At 43.9% G+C, this 19,872-nt stretch overlaps 2 protein-coding genes and 1 pseudogene across 2 annotated transcripts; 2 read left to right on the forward strand and 1 right to left on the reverse strand.

The window, feature by feature from the left end:
* Positions 1-5,960: 5,960 nt before the first annotated feature.
* Positions 5,961-7,745, reverse strand: LOC124022313 (fas apoptotic inhibitory molecule 1-like). Its single transcript, XM_046337237.1, has 4 exons — positions 7,420-7,745; positions 7,083-7,311; positions 6,577-6,626; positions 5,961-6,402 (listed from the first exon to the last, which is right to left on the reverse strand). The coding sequence occupies exons 1-4, from the start codon at positions 7,534-7,536 to the stop codon at positions 6,253-6,255; spliced, it is 546 nt and encodes a 181-aa protein (XP_046193193.1). The 5' UTR covers positions 7,537-7,745; the 3' UTR covers positions 5,961-6,252.
* Positions 7,746-9,034: 1,289 nt separating this feature from the next.
* LOC124022311 lies at positions 9,035-11,295 on the forward strand (annotated as a pseudogene).
* Positions 11,272-16,822, forward strand: LOC124022312 (coiled-coil domain-containing protein 80-like). Its single transcript, XM_046337236.1, has 7 exons — positions 11,272-11,795; positions 12,054-12,210; positions 12,296-12,432; positions 13,234-13,385; positions 13,646-13,749; positions 15,986-16,069; positions 16,239-16,822. Exons 2-7 carry the CDS (start codon positions 12,084-12,086, stop codon positions 16,541-16,543), a joined length of 909 nt encoding a protein of 302 aa, XP_046193192.1. The 5' UTR covers positions 11,272-11,795; positions 12,054-12,083; the 3' UTR covers positions 16,544-16,822.
* The last annotated feature ends 3,050 nt before the right edge of the window (positions 16,823-19,872 follow it).

Genomic DNA, 19,872 nt, shown 5'->3' on the forward strand with positions numbered 1-19,872 from the left:
GCCCCATCTCTCCCTCACAGCCCCATCTCTCCCTCACAGCCCCATCTCTCCCTCACAGCCCCATCTCTCCCTCACAGCCCCATCTCTCCCTCACAGCCCCATCTCTCCCTCACTCCCTCCCGTATCACTCTCTCTGGATCACTGTTTCTTTCTCTCTTCCTTCTCCCTCAATTCCTTTCTGTCTCTCTTCCTTCTCCCTCAATTCCTTTCTGTTTCTCTCCACCTCCCTCCATCATTCTCTCTCTCCCTAGATATCAGTCATTCTGTCAGGAGTGACAGTCGTCCTGGCTGGGTTTGAAAGATAAAGGAAGTGTGACGTAGCAGTTTTCAGAGTGGATTTGCCATCTGTCAGACAAGTGTTCGGCGAGAAGTCATTCAAGGATCCTGAAAACGACAGCCAGGCTCTAATCCCAACCAACCTGATCTACAATCCAACCACATGTTTACAAACATGATGCTGGGTTCTCCATCAGAAGAGCATTTGGTCATCTGACATGTTTACAGAACTAGAATCTCTGTCAGAATGTTCCAGGCTACTGTGACAGAGCTATCCTTCTCTAAGATTATTCAAATATATAATAGAATCAGAACACATGCTACAGTGCACACATGGCCGACAACATTTGGTAAACAAAACAAGCATACGTGGTAACAACTGGACTTTATAAAACATCCAGGAGAAAAGCAACCGGTGTCCCATCTCAGAACATATGACACAGCCCTAAATCATATCAAAGTGTATAGGTGAAATGGGCCGAACACAACCGGTGTCCCATCTCAGAACATATGACACAGCCCTAAATCATATCAAAGTGTATAGGTGAAATGGGCCGAACACAACCGGTGTCCCATCTCAGAACATATGACACAGCCCTAAATCATATCAAAGTGTATAGGTGAAATGGGCCGAACACAACCGGTGTCCCATCTCAGAACATATGACACAGCCCTAAATCATATCAAAGTGTATAGGTGAAATGGGCCGAACACAACCGGTGTCCCATCTCAGAACATATGACACAGCCCTAAATCATATCAAAGTGTATAGGTGAAATGGGCCAGGAGAACACAACCGGTGTCCCATCTCAGAACATATGACACAGCCCTAAATCATATCAAAGTGTATAGGTGAAATGGGCCGAACACAACCGGTGTCCCATCTCAGAACATATGACACAGCCCTAAATCATATCAAAGTGTATAGGTGAAATGGGCCGAACACAATCTCGGTGTCCCATCCCATCTCAGAACATATGACACAGCCCTAAATCATATCAAAGTGTATAGGTGAAATGGGCCGAACACAACCGGTGTCCCATCTCAGAACATATGACACAGCCCTAAATCATATCAAAGTGTATAGGTGAAATGGGCCGAACACAACCGGTGTCCCATCTCAGAACATATGACACAGCCCTAAATCATATCAAAGTGTATAGGTGAAATGGGCCGAACACAACCGGTGTCCCATCTCAGAACATATGACACAGCCCTAAATCATATCAAAGTGAATAGGTGAAATGGGCCGAACACAACCGGTGTCCCATCTCAGAACATATGACACAGCCCTAAATCATATCAAAGTGTATAGGTGAAATGGGCCGAACACAACCGGTGTCCCATCTCAGAACATATGACACAGCCCTAAATCATATCAAAGTGTATAGGTGAAATGGGCCGAACACAACCGGTGTCCCATCTCAGAACATATGACACAGCCCTAAATCATATCAAAGTGAATAGGTGAAATGGGCCGAACACAACCGGTGTCCCATCTCAGAACATATGACACAGCCCTAAATCATATCAAAGTGAATAGGTGAAATGGGCCGAACACAACCGGTGTCCCATCTCAGAACATATGACACAGCCCTAAATCATATCAAAGTGTATAGGTGAAATGGGCCGAACACAACCGGTGTCCCATCTCAGAACATATGACACAGCCCTAAATCATATCAAAGTGTATAGGTGAAATGGGCCGAACACAACCGGTGTCCCATCTCAGAACATATGACACAGCCCTAAATCATATCAAAGTGTATAGGTGAAATGGGCCGAACACAACCGGTGTCCCATCTCAGAACATATGACACAGCCCTAAATCATATCAAAGTGTATAGGTGAAATGGGCCGAACACAACCGGTGTCCCATCTCAGAACATATGACACAGCCCTAAATCATATCAAAGTGAATAGGTGAAATGGGCCGAACACAACCGGTGTCCCATCTCAGAACATATGACACAGCCCTAAATCATATCAAAGTGAATAGGTGAAATGGGCCGAACACAACCGGTGTCCCATCTCAGAACATATGACACAGCCCTAAATCATATCAAAGTGTATAGGTGAAATGGGCCGAACACAACAGGTGTAGACTTCACAGTGAAATGCTTACGTACGAGCCCTTCCCAACCAGTTAGTTTCATGGTATTTCTGGAGTATTGGCGGAGCCCCAGACCAATATTGGTCCTGACTGTTCAAACCAGTCCTCAGCTCCTACTACTGACCATCAAGCCAGGAGAGAAGAACAGCCGCTCAACCCACACACTCCAATCAGTACCATTAACCTGGCCAATGTTGATCCCCAGTGCCAACAGCACTCGAGGACCAAAGAAATCTCCCCCTGCCCAGACCACACTCCGCTTCTCAGTTCCTCCATTCAGGAGGCCCACTCCAGTCAGTTCCTCCATTCAGGAGGCCCACTCCAGCCAGTTCCTCCATTCAGGAGGCCCACTCCAGCCAGTTCCTCCATTCAGGAGGCCCACTCCAGCCAGTTCCTCCATTCAGGAGGCCCACTCCAGCCAGTTCCTCCATTCAGGAGGCCCACTCCAGCCAGTTCCTCCATTCAGGAGGCCCACTCCAGCCAGTTCCTCCATTCAGGAGGCCCACTCCAGCCAGTTCCTCCATTCAGGAGGCCCACTCCAGCCAGTTCCTCCATTCAGGAGGCCCACTCCAGCCAGTTCCTCCATTCAGGAGGCCCACTCCAGCCAGTTCCTCCATTCAGGAGGCCCACTCCAGCCAGATCCTCCATTCAGGAGGCCCACTCCAGCCAGATCCTCCATTCAGGAGGCCCACTCCAGCCAGTTCCTCCATTCAGGAGGCCCACTCCAGCCAGTTCCTCCATTCAGGAGGCCCACTCCAGCCAGTTCCTTTGTACCTCTGACAGGACAGGTCCAGGTACTAGAGAGCAAGTCCCGGCAGGTAGCCACCCTCCCTCACTGTGTCCAGAGGGTACATGTAGGACACACACACATAGTTAGTGATGTCGGTGGGATAACCCTAGCCTCAGTCAGTCACACACCCACACACTGATCACACCGACCACAAACACCTTTTGTTGTTAACAGCTATGTTACCTCAATGTGTGACACTTTCCGCTTGCTCTTCTTTGCTGCTGGCTCCAACATCAGTGGAAAGTAGGTAAACAACACCTGGCTGTCTGACAAGTCCTCCCTAACTCCCCACCTCCCTAACTCCCCACCTCCCTACCCTACCTACCGCACAGCACCCATTTATATGCAAATTAACAGTCTATACAGTGAATGAGAGAAGGCGGTTGCCATTCTCACCGCCAACAACAATACTAGGCCTTCACTACAATACTGCTGGACATTTCATCAGTCAATCAATAGAGTAAAATGCAGTAGCCATGAGTCACGATATGATGACACCTTTATGACAGGACAATGTATTAACAAGGGGACATGAGATAATGAATGTCACTCCTTCTAGTACATAGTGGTGGCCCAACATCTGCCCAGCTGTGTGAGAAGTTTGAAAAGCAGATGGTCGGAGCTTCCCCTCATGTAGTTCTGCATGCAAGTTATTCAAACGATAAGCTACTGATTGTTATGTGAGTGTCATACAGCTGGGCGAAGTGCTTGTTGAAACAGCTCAATAGAGAAATCAATTGTTGATTGCCAATCAGGGAACCAAGGCCTATACATTCATTCATTCATACAACATAGCAGCTCTTCCATGATGTAACCACATTAAAACGATACAACACTCCGACACCACAGCAGTAAACACATTTGAGAGGATTAGAGAGTGCAGAGCAAAACATGTTATGGTGATGTACCGATGTCACCTGTAGCGACGGCGACATGCACCCCTACTGCCTTACCTTCAATGGCGATGACATGTTCTCGAATCTGATTCTGCAGGATGGGCTCTTCCACGCGCTCCAGCAGTTCATATATGGAGTAGATGTTTGGATGGACGGATTCGAACCTCTGGATCTCAGACCGAATGGCAGCCGAGTTTGCAAGGTGCTGCTGATAGTTCATTTTGCGCGTCGTTTCTGTTCGTGCCCTTTCACGACTGGTAACGAGTTGACTGACTGGTCTGGTCAAATGGTGTGGTCCTCAGCACAATATTGTGGGTGAGGCACGCCAGATAATTTGTCGATAGCGAGCTACTTGATTCAAACTGCAAATATGGCTTGAAATGAAACAGCAGTTACTTGTCAGTGAGTCCATGTAGCTAGCTGGTTATCCGTGAGTCCAAACAACCGACCCGGGCTCTCCTGATTCGAAATCCTGGAGGAGTGACAGTAGGAGTCGGCTGAGCAACGCTTCCCCATATCCTTGCTCCGTCCCTCACGGAGTGTGGAAGTAAAAACCCTATTCACGAATATCAGCGTGTGTATGAATAGTAGCAATCCCGCAAACAGGTAAGTACTGTACTGCAGTCATGTCATAACTCTCAAACGCTGGAAAGGTTTGAAAACGCTTGCTAAATAGGCCCTTTGGCATTTGCTAACTCGGTAGCTAGCAGTAGCTAACGTCCAAGCCGGGGACAAAACTCTGAATTTCTCAAACCCCCATCAATTCTCTCCTTAGACCGACCAATCTGTTTGAGCTTTTCTTCACAAACATGCAAATAAACCAATGTAGTTATGTACCCAGGCAAACCTGCTAAAAGCAATCTACATAACTAGCTAAATAGTTACTAATCGTGGCTGGATGTGTGTTCTGCGCAGCCAAGTCCTCGTTCGTTGTTTTGTTTAGCGTGCAAAAGCAGGCGCAAAACTCCCCCCACAGTCCGGATTTGGTCCAAACACTGGCCGCATGCAGTTGCCGAAAATTCCAAGACGCAATACAAATGTGGCTACTTATTGCGATGAGAGCAATATATATTTTACAGATTGCTCTAGTTGATCGGCAAACATAGGTGCTTTCCCCTTCCTCTTGGGTAGAAATCCATCCCGTCTGTATCATTGGACGTCATTCCCTGAACGTTTCCTTCTGGAAAACGTCCGCTGCAACACATAGACTTAGATAGACATCGCATCATTGTATCTGTCATATTATGGTATCTGTGAGGGCACAGGCAGAGCCATTGCGTTCATCTCCATTTCGAAGTAGTTCATTTTCTTATTCTACTACTTCTATGAGTTGGCAAACAAACTGAACGGGTGCATACTGCCACCTGGAGTGTGTTGTTTTAACTGGTATAAAGTCAGCTATTTATTGCCACCTGCATTTATGGAATGTTTTCACGGGGGTATAATTCATCGGCTGATCCCTCCTGGTGACCTGGATTAACACATAGGAAGTCCCACCCAGTTGACTTCTTTAAAATGGTGAAAGTCCTCAATGGCAATGCCCATGCTAAAATAGGCATTTGGGCACGATAGTTCATTTGGGCACTAGAGTTTTCAATCTATCTCTATGGCGGCAACCATATAACGCATTGGCTGGTTCAGAGGCGTCGCGTTCTTGAATGTACTTGTTGCGCAGAGGCTGCGCATCTGTTTCTCGGCATTTGAAGAATGTTCACTCACATGTACAGTATATGCCAATATATCACATTAATTTAGCCATATATATGGAGCTCTAAGGTATTCATATTTCAGAAGAGATACATTTGGCTTGCAAATTAGTGCAATATAGCGTAGCATCTGCATAAACAAGCAAAGATCATACATGATTACACTAAAAACTAAAAAGTGTATTGCTATAGTTTATTGATTGATTTGAAATGTTAAATATTTACATATTTCCTTTGATTAATTGACTTATTTATACACAACCTCGTTATCAGAAAGATAATACTCCTTAGTTCCACCATAAAAATATTGATCCCATCTATGAAAATCTAGTAACAGCACAGAGACCTTGAGTCGATTGATATCTTAGTTCAATGCCACTCACTCATCCCTGAGGCTGCCTCCTCATGTATATTTACATAGGATTTATCCAACATTTCAGATTCCTGACATGAAAAGTTCAGCGGTCCTCTTCAATCTGTCCAGCCGGCCACTGCTTCCCCATCCACCATTAAGTAATGGACGAGACCAGCTCTCTTCTTCCCACTGCTCAAAGCCTTGATGCAGCATTCATGGTCTGCCACCGTGAAGTGTGTCTCTGTTCCGTCATCCACAAACTCTCCCTATAGCCGACAATAAGAGACGGTACATAAATATCCATAAAGGACTGGGATGACTAAAGTATGGACCAAAACATTAGTGAATCATGTTAAACCAGAACCTTGGCCTATGTATGTATGCAACATACATGGACACAATAACTTCACATTCAATTCCATAAGAGGTTGAAAAAGTACCTCGGTCTCCATTTTCTGCCCATTGAACCATACATCCATTGTGTCCTTTTCTGTTGAAACCATACAGTAGTAATTTAGTATATTATTAGTATTGCTTGCATCATATTTTTCACCATAGGCCCACAGGACAGAAGCACCATGCAGTGCATTGGAATGATTGCTAGTGATTTACCAGTGTGCATTACACATCCACAAGAGCATCATAACATCACACAGTGCAGAGTTCCCTGCTTTGTTTATTCATGTCACATGGAGCTTTCTGCTATAGGCTACAAAGGACAGTGTCCTTCCAATCAGGTTGCTCGCATGGCTTAAAATAGCCCGCCCAAAAGTGTTCCCCTAAATAGATTATACTCCTCAGAACAGCGCTGACCTGCATGTTGCCTTACACACAGCCAACTATGTTTTTAAACACTTTTTAGAATAGACAGTGTAGCTGGAATTGACACTGAAATATTGCTCAATGCTCATAGGAAAGAACATGCTTCTTGTTTTTTGAGCCTTACCAAGGACAATCCTGCAGTCAACACCATCCACTTGCAGCACCCACGTCTTAGTGACTTTGGATCTGTTATCTATGAACTTCTGGAGACTCTTGCCATCCATCTCCAAGGTGTACTCGTAGGTAAAGCCACTGATAGCCTCAATGTTTACTGTTGCTTTTGTTTCCATGCCTCCCACTGTGAAGGTCTCCTTTCCAACCAGTTTGAACATCCAATCTCTTCTGAGCACCTCCTGAGGAAGAAAGCAAATCAGACAGCCATAGGCCTTCTGTACATAGCTCTGACTACTCAATAACACCTCAGAGATTTTAAGAAGGAATATGTTTCAGGGCCTACGTACCTGTCCATTGATCCAAACAACCCTCTTCCCTGTCGCCGTGCCGTGTTCAAACTCAATCCTGTAAACCCCATCGCTTAACGCCACCTCCCAGATACCAACAACATCTCCGGCCATCATCTTGACTGACCTTGCAGGGGTATAAAGCCTGTAGGCCTAACTGGAAATGATTATATATGTCGCATCGACGCTATCCTCGTTTCAAACCAAGGTTGTAGTTCAAATCTCATCCTATAGGCCGTTATTAAGCAATGTTAGCCCGTGTGTCCATCAAACTGTCCTGGATCTGCTCTGCTCTGCCTGCTCAGCAACAAGTGCAAACTGCAATACTGTAAGAGGCTTATTGCTGCAAGACCTTTTTCAATCCAATTACTGCCAGAGGTAATTTGTATGTGAGACTTCTACAGTGAATGACTATACCTTCTTGAGTCAGGCCTAGGTGATGCCTATACCTTCTTGAGCCAGGCCTAGCCTAGTGGTTAGAGCATTGGACTAGTAACCGGAAGGTTGTGAGTTCAAACCCCCGAGCTGACAAGGTACAAATCTGTCGTTCTGCCCCTGAACAGGCAGTTAACCCACTGTTCCCAGGCCGTCATTGAAAATAAGAATATGTTCTTAACTGACTTGCCTGGTTAAATAAAGGTAAAATAAAATAAATAAAAATAAAATGCCTATACCTTCTTTAGACAGTCCTAGGTTAAATAAATCACACACACAATTAGCAAATTAGTCACACATTTGTGATCAAACATACAGTATAAAGAAAGCGTCTTTATTAAGGATCTTTCTAGCGTCTTTTTCAAGCATCTTCGGGTCTTTGAAAAGCGATATAATAATCCCATGGTTTATTATTAACATTAGTAATATAAAGAGCCTAGAGGTAAGCAGTTTAGAAGCTTAAATGTAGTTTAATTTGGTTGAATTTGGAGCGTGACAAATAGTGAGGTTATATATGATTTCACTGTTATTGACTGTTACGGTTATTATTGACAGTGCGGTCATTCGTTGGTATATTGACCAAGTTATTCAGACGATCACAGAAGAGCGAGCATGACTCGACCTTCGCCTCTCCTGAGCCCGTTGGGGGAGTTGCAGCGACGAGACAAGATCGCAATTGGATATCACGAAATTGTGAAGAAAAAGGGGTAAAATTACAACAACAAAAACAAATAAAAACTAAGAGCATACTTTGTGGCAAAGCCTGCCAGTAGATGGCATAAATCTACCCTGTCTCGTTTCCCTCAATAAAACTTCCTAACTCCCCAAAACTTTAGTTTACTGGCTATTAAAACAACAATAATCAAGTGTTCTTGTAAAAATCTATATGAATACAATTCCACTCCCATCATGTATTTTTATTGACATTATGCTAATAAAATATACAATAGTTGGGCCTACCATATCTGATTATTTTAACCTTAAACTACATCCATGGCAACTTATGGATATAGACTGCATTGGTAATACATAATAAATGCAGCCACATTATTTCATGAGCAGATATGGTTGTAATAACTATAGTGCTCTATTATGTGTACCGTGGGCGGTGTCGAACATTGCGGTGAGAGCCGCTACTTATGGTGCGTTCAAGTGCTAGCCGGTACTAGGAAACTCGGAAATGTTCGACTTTCTGACTGTTTGAACGCGGCACGTCTATAGCTATAAACAATTAGCAAGTCGGACCTTTCCAATTTTTCTCGTTCCGACGTGCGCGTGAACGCAGCAAAAAAATCGTTTCTTTCTTGGTCTTGGGTTGGTGCTCAGAGGGGAGAGAGAGAGCGCTTATGGAATTTGTGGTTACATAGTATTTCCTCGGGTAACTCGATGCGCTGGAAGGGGGAAGGCAGAAGATCCCTCCTTGCCGACAACGCATTGAGACTTCCAGAAATCTCTCCTTCTGAAGACGTTAGAAAGAGGAAAATGGCCTCTAAAGTTACAATCGATGGAGTAAGTTTTGTATAGACAGAATATATGGAACCGTTACGTGTAGCCGCCTAGTAAGCAGAGGTTGCACTGTCTACATTAACATAGAACATGAAATGTATGTCATTTCAGCTGCAGAAACGGAGAAAGGAGTCATTGGACGACTGCCACAATATTTCTTATCATCGGGGAGTTATTTTTTGTCACCAGAATGGAATGGTAAATGGTGCATTTTCATGTAAACTTTCAGCAGGATTATAGCACACAAGTTGACAAGTGTTTGTGTTTACTTTATTGAAACAGCCCAGATTGTGCATTTGTCTTTCTGAACAGTTACGTCATAACCTACTGCGGAACTATTTTTTTTCTACTCAAACAAAGCGTTTTTATGGATAATCACGGATCAGTTATTTCATCTGAAAACCGGACACAACGTCAGAAAGACAGAGGACTACAGGCAATGCCTCTCTCACTGATCTTCTTATACCCATTGTAGGTTTTTCTTTGACACTGCAAAAATGAAACAGACACTGCATCTCTGTGTGTTATGGCTGTTGCTGGTATGGAGCACAGGGGCCTCTGACAGGAGACCCCTCAAAAGGACAATCTTACGAAGAACATCCCTCCAGGGGGAGATTTTTAACAGAACACAAAATGTGCTGAAATCTGACAGTATTGCTCCTTCCGCTGGTGGCATAAATGTATCCCCTATGACGAGCCATCGTGACAGAATGCAGAGAGATGAGAAAGCTGAGCCTCCAAGAAGAGGAAAAGAACCACCAAGCAGAAGGATGATGCCAAGCAGAAGAATACCCCAACAACCAAAGAAACCCATAAACCAGGTTGGCAGTGGCACTGGCACATCTCAAGACAACAGTAAACAAGTGACAGGGGAGGCGGTTCAGCCTCAGTCCACACCAGCCCGCACTGCCCCCGGCAGCGCAGGCTCCCTCAACGTCCTGGCCAGCTTCGCAGGGAAGAACCGGGTCCTGGTCATCTCCGCCCCACATGACTCAGACGGTTACTATCGCCTGATGATGACCCTCCTCAAGTCGGACGTCTACTGCCAGATGGCGGAGCGGCACATGCAGATGATAGTGATGTTCCACCAGGAGGGAGAGCGAGGCGGGAAGGTGCGACGGGTCAACGCCAAGGGACAGGTGACGGAGGAGCCCCTGGATACGGTCCTCATCCCCAGGCTGATGAACTTCCTGAAGCTGGAGGAGGGAAAGTTTGGCATGGTTCTCCTGAGGAAGACCCTCCAGGTGGAGGAGAGGTACCCGCATCCCGGTCAGGCTGGAGGCTATGTACGAGGTGATGGACCAGACACACATGCGCAAGCTGGAGAAGGCCAGGCAGAGAGGCTTCGTGCAGAGGTGCAAGGCGGCCGGAGTTGAGGGCCAGGTGGTTGAGTCTCAGGGCCAGGGGGTATTGACCATGGGGTCAGAGGTCACAGTGAACTCTACAGTGGAGAGGGTGCCAGTGGGGAAAGGGGTGCAGAGACCAGCTCAAGGACCAAAGGCTGTGACAGTTACCACAACCCGACCAACCACAAAACCAACTATGACCACAAAGGCAACCACAATTACAACAAAGCCAACCACAACCACCACAACAAAACGAACAAGAACAAAAAAAACAACAACTACAACCACAACAAAACCACCACCAACAACAAAAGCAACTACAACCATAACTACAGCAAAGCCAACCACAACCACCAGAAAAACAACCACGACCACAACAAAACCAACAACTACTACAACGACCACAAAAGTAACCACCACAACAAAACCAACAACCACAACAAAAACAACCACGACCACCACTACTATAAAATCAACCACCACAACAAAACCAAAAACGACAACAACACGACGAACCACAACCACAGCCACCACAAAACCCACAGTTCCGAAGCCCTTGGACCCCAGACAACACCGCACTGGGACCTAGAGGTCCCCACCACAGACGAATCCTCCTACATCCTCTCAGAGACCCACAAAAATGGCATAGATGACGTTACAGAATCCCACAGAGACCAATATGAAGAAGACACAACCGACGATACCAAACATGGCCGACAAGTTGTTACCTCTCCAACTCAGCTCACTAACAACAAACCAACTGAAGGAGGGGAAGAGCTGGGCAGTGAACTTAAGGTTGACTCTGATGCACAGGTGGAAACAGCTTCCCCCAAGAAGAGCAAGGTCAAGCGGCCTGTCAATGCAGAGAGGAAGAAAAAGGCTGATAAATCAGGCAAAAAGAGTAAAGCAGACAAGAAAAGGTTGAAGGCTACTAAAGACAGTGATGGGGGCTTCTATCGTGGCAGGAGACCAGGGAAGAAGGCCGCTATTAACCAGGAGAAAGAAGCAGACAACAAGAGGCCCCCCACAAAACAGCCAAACCTCTTAGTATCCTTTTTTGGACATTTTGAGAAGAGACGACGTCTACTTGTGAGTATTCTGTTGTATTACATAAATGTATTGATTAAATCTGATAGGAAGCAGGCATATTGGTACACTAGAACAGAATATAACTAAATAGAATGGAATAGAACCGAACAGAATAGAACCGAACAGAATAGAACTGAACAGAATAGAACTGAATAGAACAGAACTGAACAGAATAGAACTGAATAGAATAGAACAGAACTGAATAGAACCGAACAGAATAGACACATGATACAACAGTCACTTTTCTTTCCCTCCCAGGTGATCAGTACTCCAGACGAGGAGAATCCTATGTACACGCAGCAGAGAGATGAGTATCTGGAGCATGTGTGTGAATTGGGCGTCAGAAAAATCTCTCTTATCACCATCTTTGGCTCTCTGACCAATGGCACCATGAAGATGGACCATTACCAGGCTGGTAAGTAAAGTTTTGAACTTTTTGTTGCTAATTTTCAATTCTATTTTACTCTGATGACAAGTGTAATACAAGTTTGTGGTTACAGAGAAGGATCAGCCTCTAAAAGGCATGAAAGAAGAGGACTTCACCAACCAGCCCCTCATCAGAGCCTTGAGGAATGAGTTGGGACTGATATTTGACGACTACTATATGGTGCTGACCGACTTTGATATGAAAGTGAAGGTTGGTTGGCCTTGTTTCCCTATAAAGCTTACTGCGGTATAATTACAATGTGTTATTGTATACTGCTACTTAGTATTGTGCATCCTGGATGACCTTCTTATTTAGATGAAAGAGCGTTTAACCTTTCGGTCCTATGTCTGAGTGAAAATCCATCATATCGGTTGTCTGAGTGAAAATCCATCATATCGGTTGTCTGAGTGAAAATCCATCATATCGGTTGTCTGAGTGAAAATCCATCATATCGGTTGTCTGAGTGAAAATCCATCATATCGGTTGTCTGAGTGAAAATCCATCATATCGGTTGTCTGAGTGAAAATCCATCATATCGGTTGTCTGAGTGAAAATCCATCATATCGGTTGTCTGAGTGAAAATCCATCATATCGGTTGTCTGAGTGAAAATCCATCATATCGGTTGTCTGAGGGAAAATCCATCATATCGGTTGTCTGAGTGAAAATCCATCATATCGGTTGTCTGAGTGAAAATCCATCATATCGGTTGTCTGAGTGAAAATCCATCATATCGGTTGTCTGAGGGAAAATCCATCATATCGGTTGTCTGAGGGAAAATCCATCATATCGGTTGTCTGAGGGAAAATCCATCATATCGGTTGTCTGAGTGAAAATCCATCATATCGGTTGTCTGAGTGAAAATCCATCATATCGGTTGTCTGAGTGAAAATCCACCATATCGGTTGAGCGCTTCAATAGCTCCATTTTACTGCAGTGAATTGATACAGTATCATCCGTAACACTTTTTCTGCCTAAAGATGGGTGATATGGTTTTGTGTCCCCATTCACAGCAAGAATATGAGGTGCCCATCGCCATGACGGCTGTGTTTGACTACATAGACACATTCTCTTCTCGCATCAAGGAGATGGAACAGCAGAAGAGGCAAGGAGTGACGTGTAAGAAGGAAGACAAATCCAAATCTCTGGAGAACTTCCTCTCACGGTACTAGTAGGCTTTTGTTATTCTCTAGGACGATGCAATTGCAATATAAGACTGTGTGACTGCAGTTTCAAGTCAACACAACTGACAAATACACTCGCCTAAAACGGACACTGACATCCTGTGTGCTCCTGGTCGAACATGTATACATGCAAATAAATAAAGAAATGCGTTTGTAACCTTTTTGTTCTTCTCAAAGGCTTGTGGAATTTTGTTTGTATATATTTGATGTCATTGTTTGTTCTGTGGTTATATTTCTCTAGGTTCCGCTGGAGACGCAGGCTATTTGTGATCTCCTCCTCTGACGATGAGGAATGGGCCTATCAGCAGCAGCTCTACGCCCTGACTAGCCAGGCCTGCAATCTGGGTGAGTAGTGATGTCACACTGTTGTCTCAGGCCTGGACGGTACATTAGACGTTTGTTGATGATTTCACTGGGGCCCCTAAGTGTTTGTCTTGGCTGCTTCACTCCCTTCTGCGGAGATGTTCAGAATGTGTGGCCACACTTTGGTCAACTAGGGTGACAGGTAGCGTAGCGGTTAAAGTGTTGGGCCAGTAACTGAAAGGTTGCTGGTTTGATTACCTGAGCCGACAAGGTAAAAATCTGCCAATGTGCTCTTAACCCTCATTTACTCCAGGGGTGCTGTACTACTATGACTGACCCTGTAAAACAACACTTTCACTGCTCCTATCTGGTGTATGTGACAATAAAACATTATCAAACATTCTTTTTGCCTGTTACGTTCAAGAGCAGACATATTTCCTGAATAACTCACCAGCTCACTCAGATCCTCAAGCTTATAGAGATAGTGCAGGGAGGGTTACCTCTCCAATACCACTCCTGAAACACACTGTCCTCATCCCTTGTTGTTGCTGTCTGTCACTGTTGGACCAACGAGCCATGCTGTACAAGCATCAGGATATATCTGTTCAGAGTTCAAATGAACTACTAACATAACTATTAACAGAAGATCATCTCATGGAATGTCAATGTATTTGTAGCTTGCAGAGTCTGTCACAATTAGTTTGAACTGTTGCGAAATATGTAACATACTGCATTAGCTATGCAAACAAACAAAAGGGATTTTTTGGCGTTTAGCTATAACATGCCTGAATTGTTTAGGTTAGAAAATAGACACCACTCTAAAGCTGGGTTACGATAGAGGTCTCTTGAGACTCGCCAGAATGTTTGGTATTTGGTTTTGAGCCTGTTTTAGAGAATGTGGTCAACGACTCATGTTGGTCTCGTACTGATGAAAAACAGGGTTCTTAGTTTGGGAGGACATGCTGTTGTTTAGCTGCCAACACCGTCTTTCTGTGGAGGACATTAATAGTACTGGGATGAAAGATCTGCAAATTAGAAACATTTGTAATTTGGGGAAAGGAATCTAGCGAGCAGTGAAACGAATTCAACAAGACCGTTGAGCTTCAGTTGTATGCATGTCTTTAGCACTTCTACTGGGAAATGTTTCATGGACTCAGTTTGGCCACATTGCAGACATTGGGCTCTGTCTCTCTTAGACAGAGAGGTCATTCTGTGTAGTATTATACTGTACCCTCCATTCTAAAACCCTGTGTAGTATTATACTGTATCCTCCATTCTGTATAGTATTATACTGTATCCTCCATTCTGTATAGTATTATACTGTATCCATTCTCCATTCTGTATAGTATTATACTGTATCTGTATCCATTCTGTATAGTATTATACTGTACCCTCCATTCTGTATAGTATTATACTGTACCTCCATTCTGTATAGTATTATACTGTACCCTCCATTCTGTATAGTATTATACTGTATCCTCCATACTATATAGTGTTATACCGTATCCTCCATTCTGTATAGTATTATACTGTACCCTCCATTCTACTACCCTGTATAGTATTATACTGTACCCTCCATTCTACTACCCTGTATAGTATTATACTGAACCCTCCATTCTGTATAGTATTATACTGAACCCTCCATTCTGTATAGTATTATACTGAACCCTCCATTCTGTATAGTATTATACTGTACCCTCCATTCTGTATAGTATTATACTGTACCCTCCATTCTAATTCCCTGTATAGTATTATACTGTATCCTCCATTCTGTATAGTATTATACTGTACCCTCCATTCTGTATAGTATTATACTGTATCCTCCATTCTGTATAGTATTATACTGTATCCTCCATTCTAATACCATGTATAGTATTATACTGTACCCTCCATTCTACTTCCCTGAATATTATTATTTGGGCTCCTTAGTGGCGCAGCGGTTTAAAGCTGTGCATCTCGAGGCGTCACTACAGACACTGGTTCAATTCCAGGCTGTATCACAACCAGCCGTGATTAGGAGTCCCATAGGGCGGCACATAATTGGCCCAGTGTAGTTAGGGTTTGGCCGGGGGTAAGCTGTCATTGTAAATAATAATTTGTTCTGAGCTGACTTGCCTAGTTAAATTAAAACCACTGCTTACACCTATATCCATACCTTCACATGTACTAGATATCTTTGGGAAGGCGCTAGGGCTTTGTGTGAAAGGGGTTTGATATTAGGCATAAGAGGTGCAGTGGTGTAATGTGAAAGGATGTGTTTTCACCTGGCTCTACTCAGGCCTGCGCCACTTGTCTGTGCTGAAGCTGATTGGAAAGGACATGGAGGATATGGGCGGGACCCTTGAGCTATACCCAATCAACGGTAAGAAACAGTTACTGTTCCCATATTGGTGGGAAAATCCTGAGCTTATATAACTGAAGATTTGATTTAGGTTTAAGTCTTCTTCTTCTTCCATTCTTCTTCTAAACATTGTTGTTCTTAATGTATGAAATCAATTCAAGTTAACCCCTCAACCCTGCCTGTGTCACAGGGACTGCCACTGTGGAACGTGAGGACGTTTCTCCCTCTCTGGTGCAGGACATCAGGAACTACTTCCAGATCAGCCCAGAGTACTTCTCTATGCTGCTGGTGGGGAAAGACGGCAACGTCAAGTCCTGGTACCCGTCTCCCATGTGGTCCATGTCCATCATATATGACCTGGTTGACTCCATGCAGCTCCGCAGACAGGAGATGGCTATCCAGCAGTCCCTTGGCATGCGCTGTCCTGAGGATGAGTATGGGGGCTACGGTCATGACAGAGACCCGGATGGTTACCACCGTGGATATGGTTACTAAAGGATTGAGAATAGGATGTTCCCCTTAGGATGTGTTTGATTTTCTATTGAGGCCTGGTTGTGGCCTTGTCCCATGAACTATATGAAGCCATTGTATGAATGGCATTTCTTGAAGGCTTTTTTTTTGCATTTTGATAACTGTGACGTTGTTTTATAAGAATTGACTTTTCTATAATAGATTATGAAAACGCAGCATACTTTTTCTCCCATATATATTTGAATGTATGATTTGCTTCACAGGGAGAATAGAGATTTCAGATTAAAAACATTTGGCAATTGCCTTTTATGTTGTGCATATATTTGTTATCTTGTATGGAGATATACAGGTAACTGCCCAAATAAAGGAAACACTTGAGTAAATGAGGGATATAAAGTATATTGAAAGCAGGTGCTTCCACACAGGTGTAGTTCCTGAGTTAATTAAGCAATTAACATCCCATCATGCTTAGAGTCATCAATCAGATGTCACAAGTTGCTTATACAGAAACCCAGCCTAAAACCCCAAAAAGCAGGCAATGCAGATGTGGAAGCCCAGTGGCTAGGAAAAACTCCCCAGAAAGGCAGGAACCTAGGAAGAAACCTAGTGCGAAGCCAGGCTCTGAGGGGTGGCCAGTCCCCTTCTGGCTGGAGATTATAAGAGTACAATTAAGGCCAGATCGTTCTTCAACCCCACCCACTTTGCCAAAGCAGAGCCCCCACACCACCAGAGAGATATCAACAGACCACCAAATATAGCCCACAAAGATCTCCCCCACCACACGAACCCAAGGGGGTGCAAAACCAGACAGGAAGATGATATCAGTCACTCTACCCACTCAAGTCCAGTATACCAAAAAATGACTGGCACGATGTGATGCACCCCTCTTAGGGACTAGCAAAGCCAGAGACTCAGCCCCAGTGATAGGGTCAGAGGCAGAGAATCCAGTGGAGAGAGGGGAGCCAGCCAGGCAGAGACAGCAAGGGGCTTTCCTCACTCCAGTGCCTTTCCGTTCACCTTCACACTCCTGGGCCAGACTACACTCAATCACAGGACCTACTGAAGATATGAGTCTTCAGTAAAGACTTAAAGGTTGAGACCGAGTCTGCATCTTTCACATGGGTTGCCAGACCATCCCATAAAAATGGAGCTCTATAGGAGCTCTATAGGAGCTAATTCTAGGGACAATTAGGAGGCCTGCGTCTTGTGACTGTGCATGTAGGTTTGTACCGCAGGATCAAATCGGAGAGATAGGTAATGCTTTGAAGGTTAGCAGTAAAACCTTGAAATCAGCCCAAGCTTTAACAGAGACCAGCACTGGAGTAATATGATCAAGTGTTTTGGTTCTAGTCAAGATTCTAGAAGACGTATTTAGCACTAGCAGACATATTTATTTAGTTCTTTATCCAGGTAGCCGGAGAGTAGAGCATTTCAGTAGTCTAATCATGAAGTAACTAAAGCATGGATTAGCTGTTCTTTATGATTTTTTGACAAAATGTTTTGCAATGATAGAAAGATGGAAAAAAATGCCATTTTTAAAATATTGTTGATAAGGGTCCAGAGTAATGCAGAGGTCCTTCACGTTTTATTTTAGATGACTGTACAACCACTGAGATTAATTGTCAGATCAAACAGCAGATCTCTTTGTTTCTTTGGACCTAGATCCAGCATCACTGTTTTGTCGGAGTTTAAAAGTAAAACAATTAATCAAAAATAATAATAAAATAAATAATAATAATAAAATAATTAATCATCTCCTTATGTCTTCCTTATGTCTGAAACACAGGCTTCCAGGGTATGCAATTTTGGGGCTTCACCATGTTATATTGAAATGTACAGCTGTGTGTTGTCTGCATAGCAGTGACAGTTGACATTGTGTTTCCAAATGACATCACCAAGAGGTAGAATAGTGAAAACAATAGTGGTCCTAAATTTGAACCTTGAGGAATACCGAAGCTTAACATTGATTTGTCAGAGGACAAACCGTCCACAGAGACTAACTGATATCTTTCCGACAGATAAGATCTAAACCAGGCATGAACTTGTCTGCGTAGACCGATTTGGGTTTCCAATCTCTCCAAAAGAATGTGATGATTGATGGTATCAAAAGCAGCACTAAGGTCTAGGGACACGAGGACAGACACAGAGCCTTGGTCTGACGCCATTAAAATGTAATTTACCACCTTCACAAGTGTGGTCTCAGTACTTTGATAGGGTCTAAAACCAGATTGGAGCGTTTCGTATACATTATTTGTCATCAGGAAGAAAGTGAGTTGATGAGAAACAGCTTTTTCCAAAATAATTGAGAGGAATGGGAGATTCAATATAGGTCAATAATTCTTTACATTTTCCAGGTCAATGTTTGGCTTTTCCAGGAGAGGCTTTATTACTTCCACCTTTAGTGAGTTTGGTTCACATCAGGAGGATAGGGAGCCATTTATTATGTTCAACATAGGAGGGTGAAGCACAGGAAGTAGCTCTTTCTGTAGTTTAGTTGGAATAGGGTCCAGTAGACAGCTGGAAGGTTTAGAGGGCATGACTATTTTCTTGAACATGTCGAGATATACAGGATAAAAACACTTGAGTGTCTCCATTGATCCGAGGTCCTGGCAGTTCTGTGCAGACTCATTATTTGTTTTGGAGAAATATGAATATTCAAACAGGCCTGCACCCTATCTCATTGTGGAGCAAGAGGAGTTTGAGCCCTATCTATGTTGATAGGGAAGATGAGAGCACCCCTCCAGCTAAGATAGTCTGTCATTCCTGAGCATGCCAGGCTTGGTCCTGTTGTGTGTGAGTCCCAGAAAGAGGGCCAGTTATCTACAAATATATTTTTTGGGGGGGACAGAAAATAGTGTTCAACCAGTGATTGAATTGTGCCTGAGTCTGCTGTAGAACTCAACACTCCCAGGCTGTTTACAAATTCCCAGTTGCCCAGTCATTGTTCTACCATGGCTTGAAGAAGAGATCTAAGTGACTTTGAAATAGAGGGCTCAAAAGAGCAGAGGGGGTTTAAACGGTTGTGTTTCTCAGTCATCAGATCTCAACCCAATTGAACACTTATGAGAGATTCTGGATCAGGGTTAAAAACCATCAACAAAACACAAAATTATGGAATTTCTCGTGGAGGAACATCCTCCAATAGAGTAACAGATACTTGAAGAATCTATGGCATGGCACATTGAAGCTGTTTCCTTCATTTTGGCAGTTACCTGTATGTATGCTGAATAAAGCTCTTATTCCAGATTGAAGAAGTCAAATGTATTTAACTTTCCCTTGGGGCCTGGGCCAGTCATGATCGGGCAACCTTTGAGCCGTCCAGACAAATCTCTCGAGACTTTAACAGCGGAAGG

Source organism: Oncorhynchus gorbuscha, unplaced genomic scaffold (genome assembly GCF_021184085.1).
Source record: "Oncorhynchus gorbuscha isolate QuinsamMale2020 ecotype Even-year unplaced genomic scaffold, OgorEven_v1.0 Un_scaffold_1333, whole genome shotgun sequence".
NCBI classification, from domain to species: Eukaryota; Metazoa; Chordata; class Actinopteri; order Salmoniformes; family Salmonidae; genus Oncorhynchus; species Oncorhynchus gorbuscha.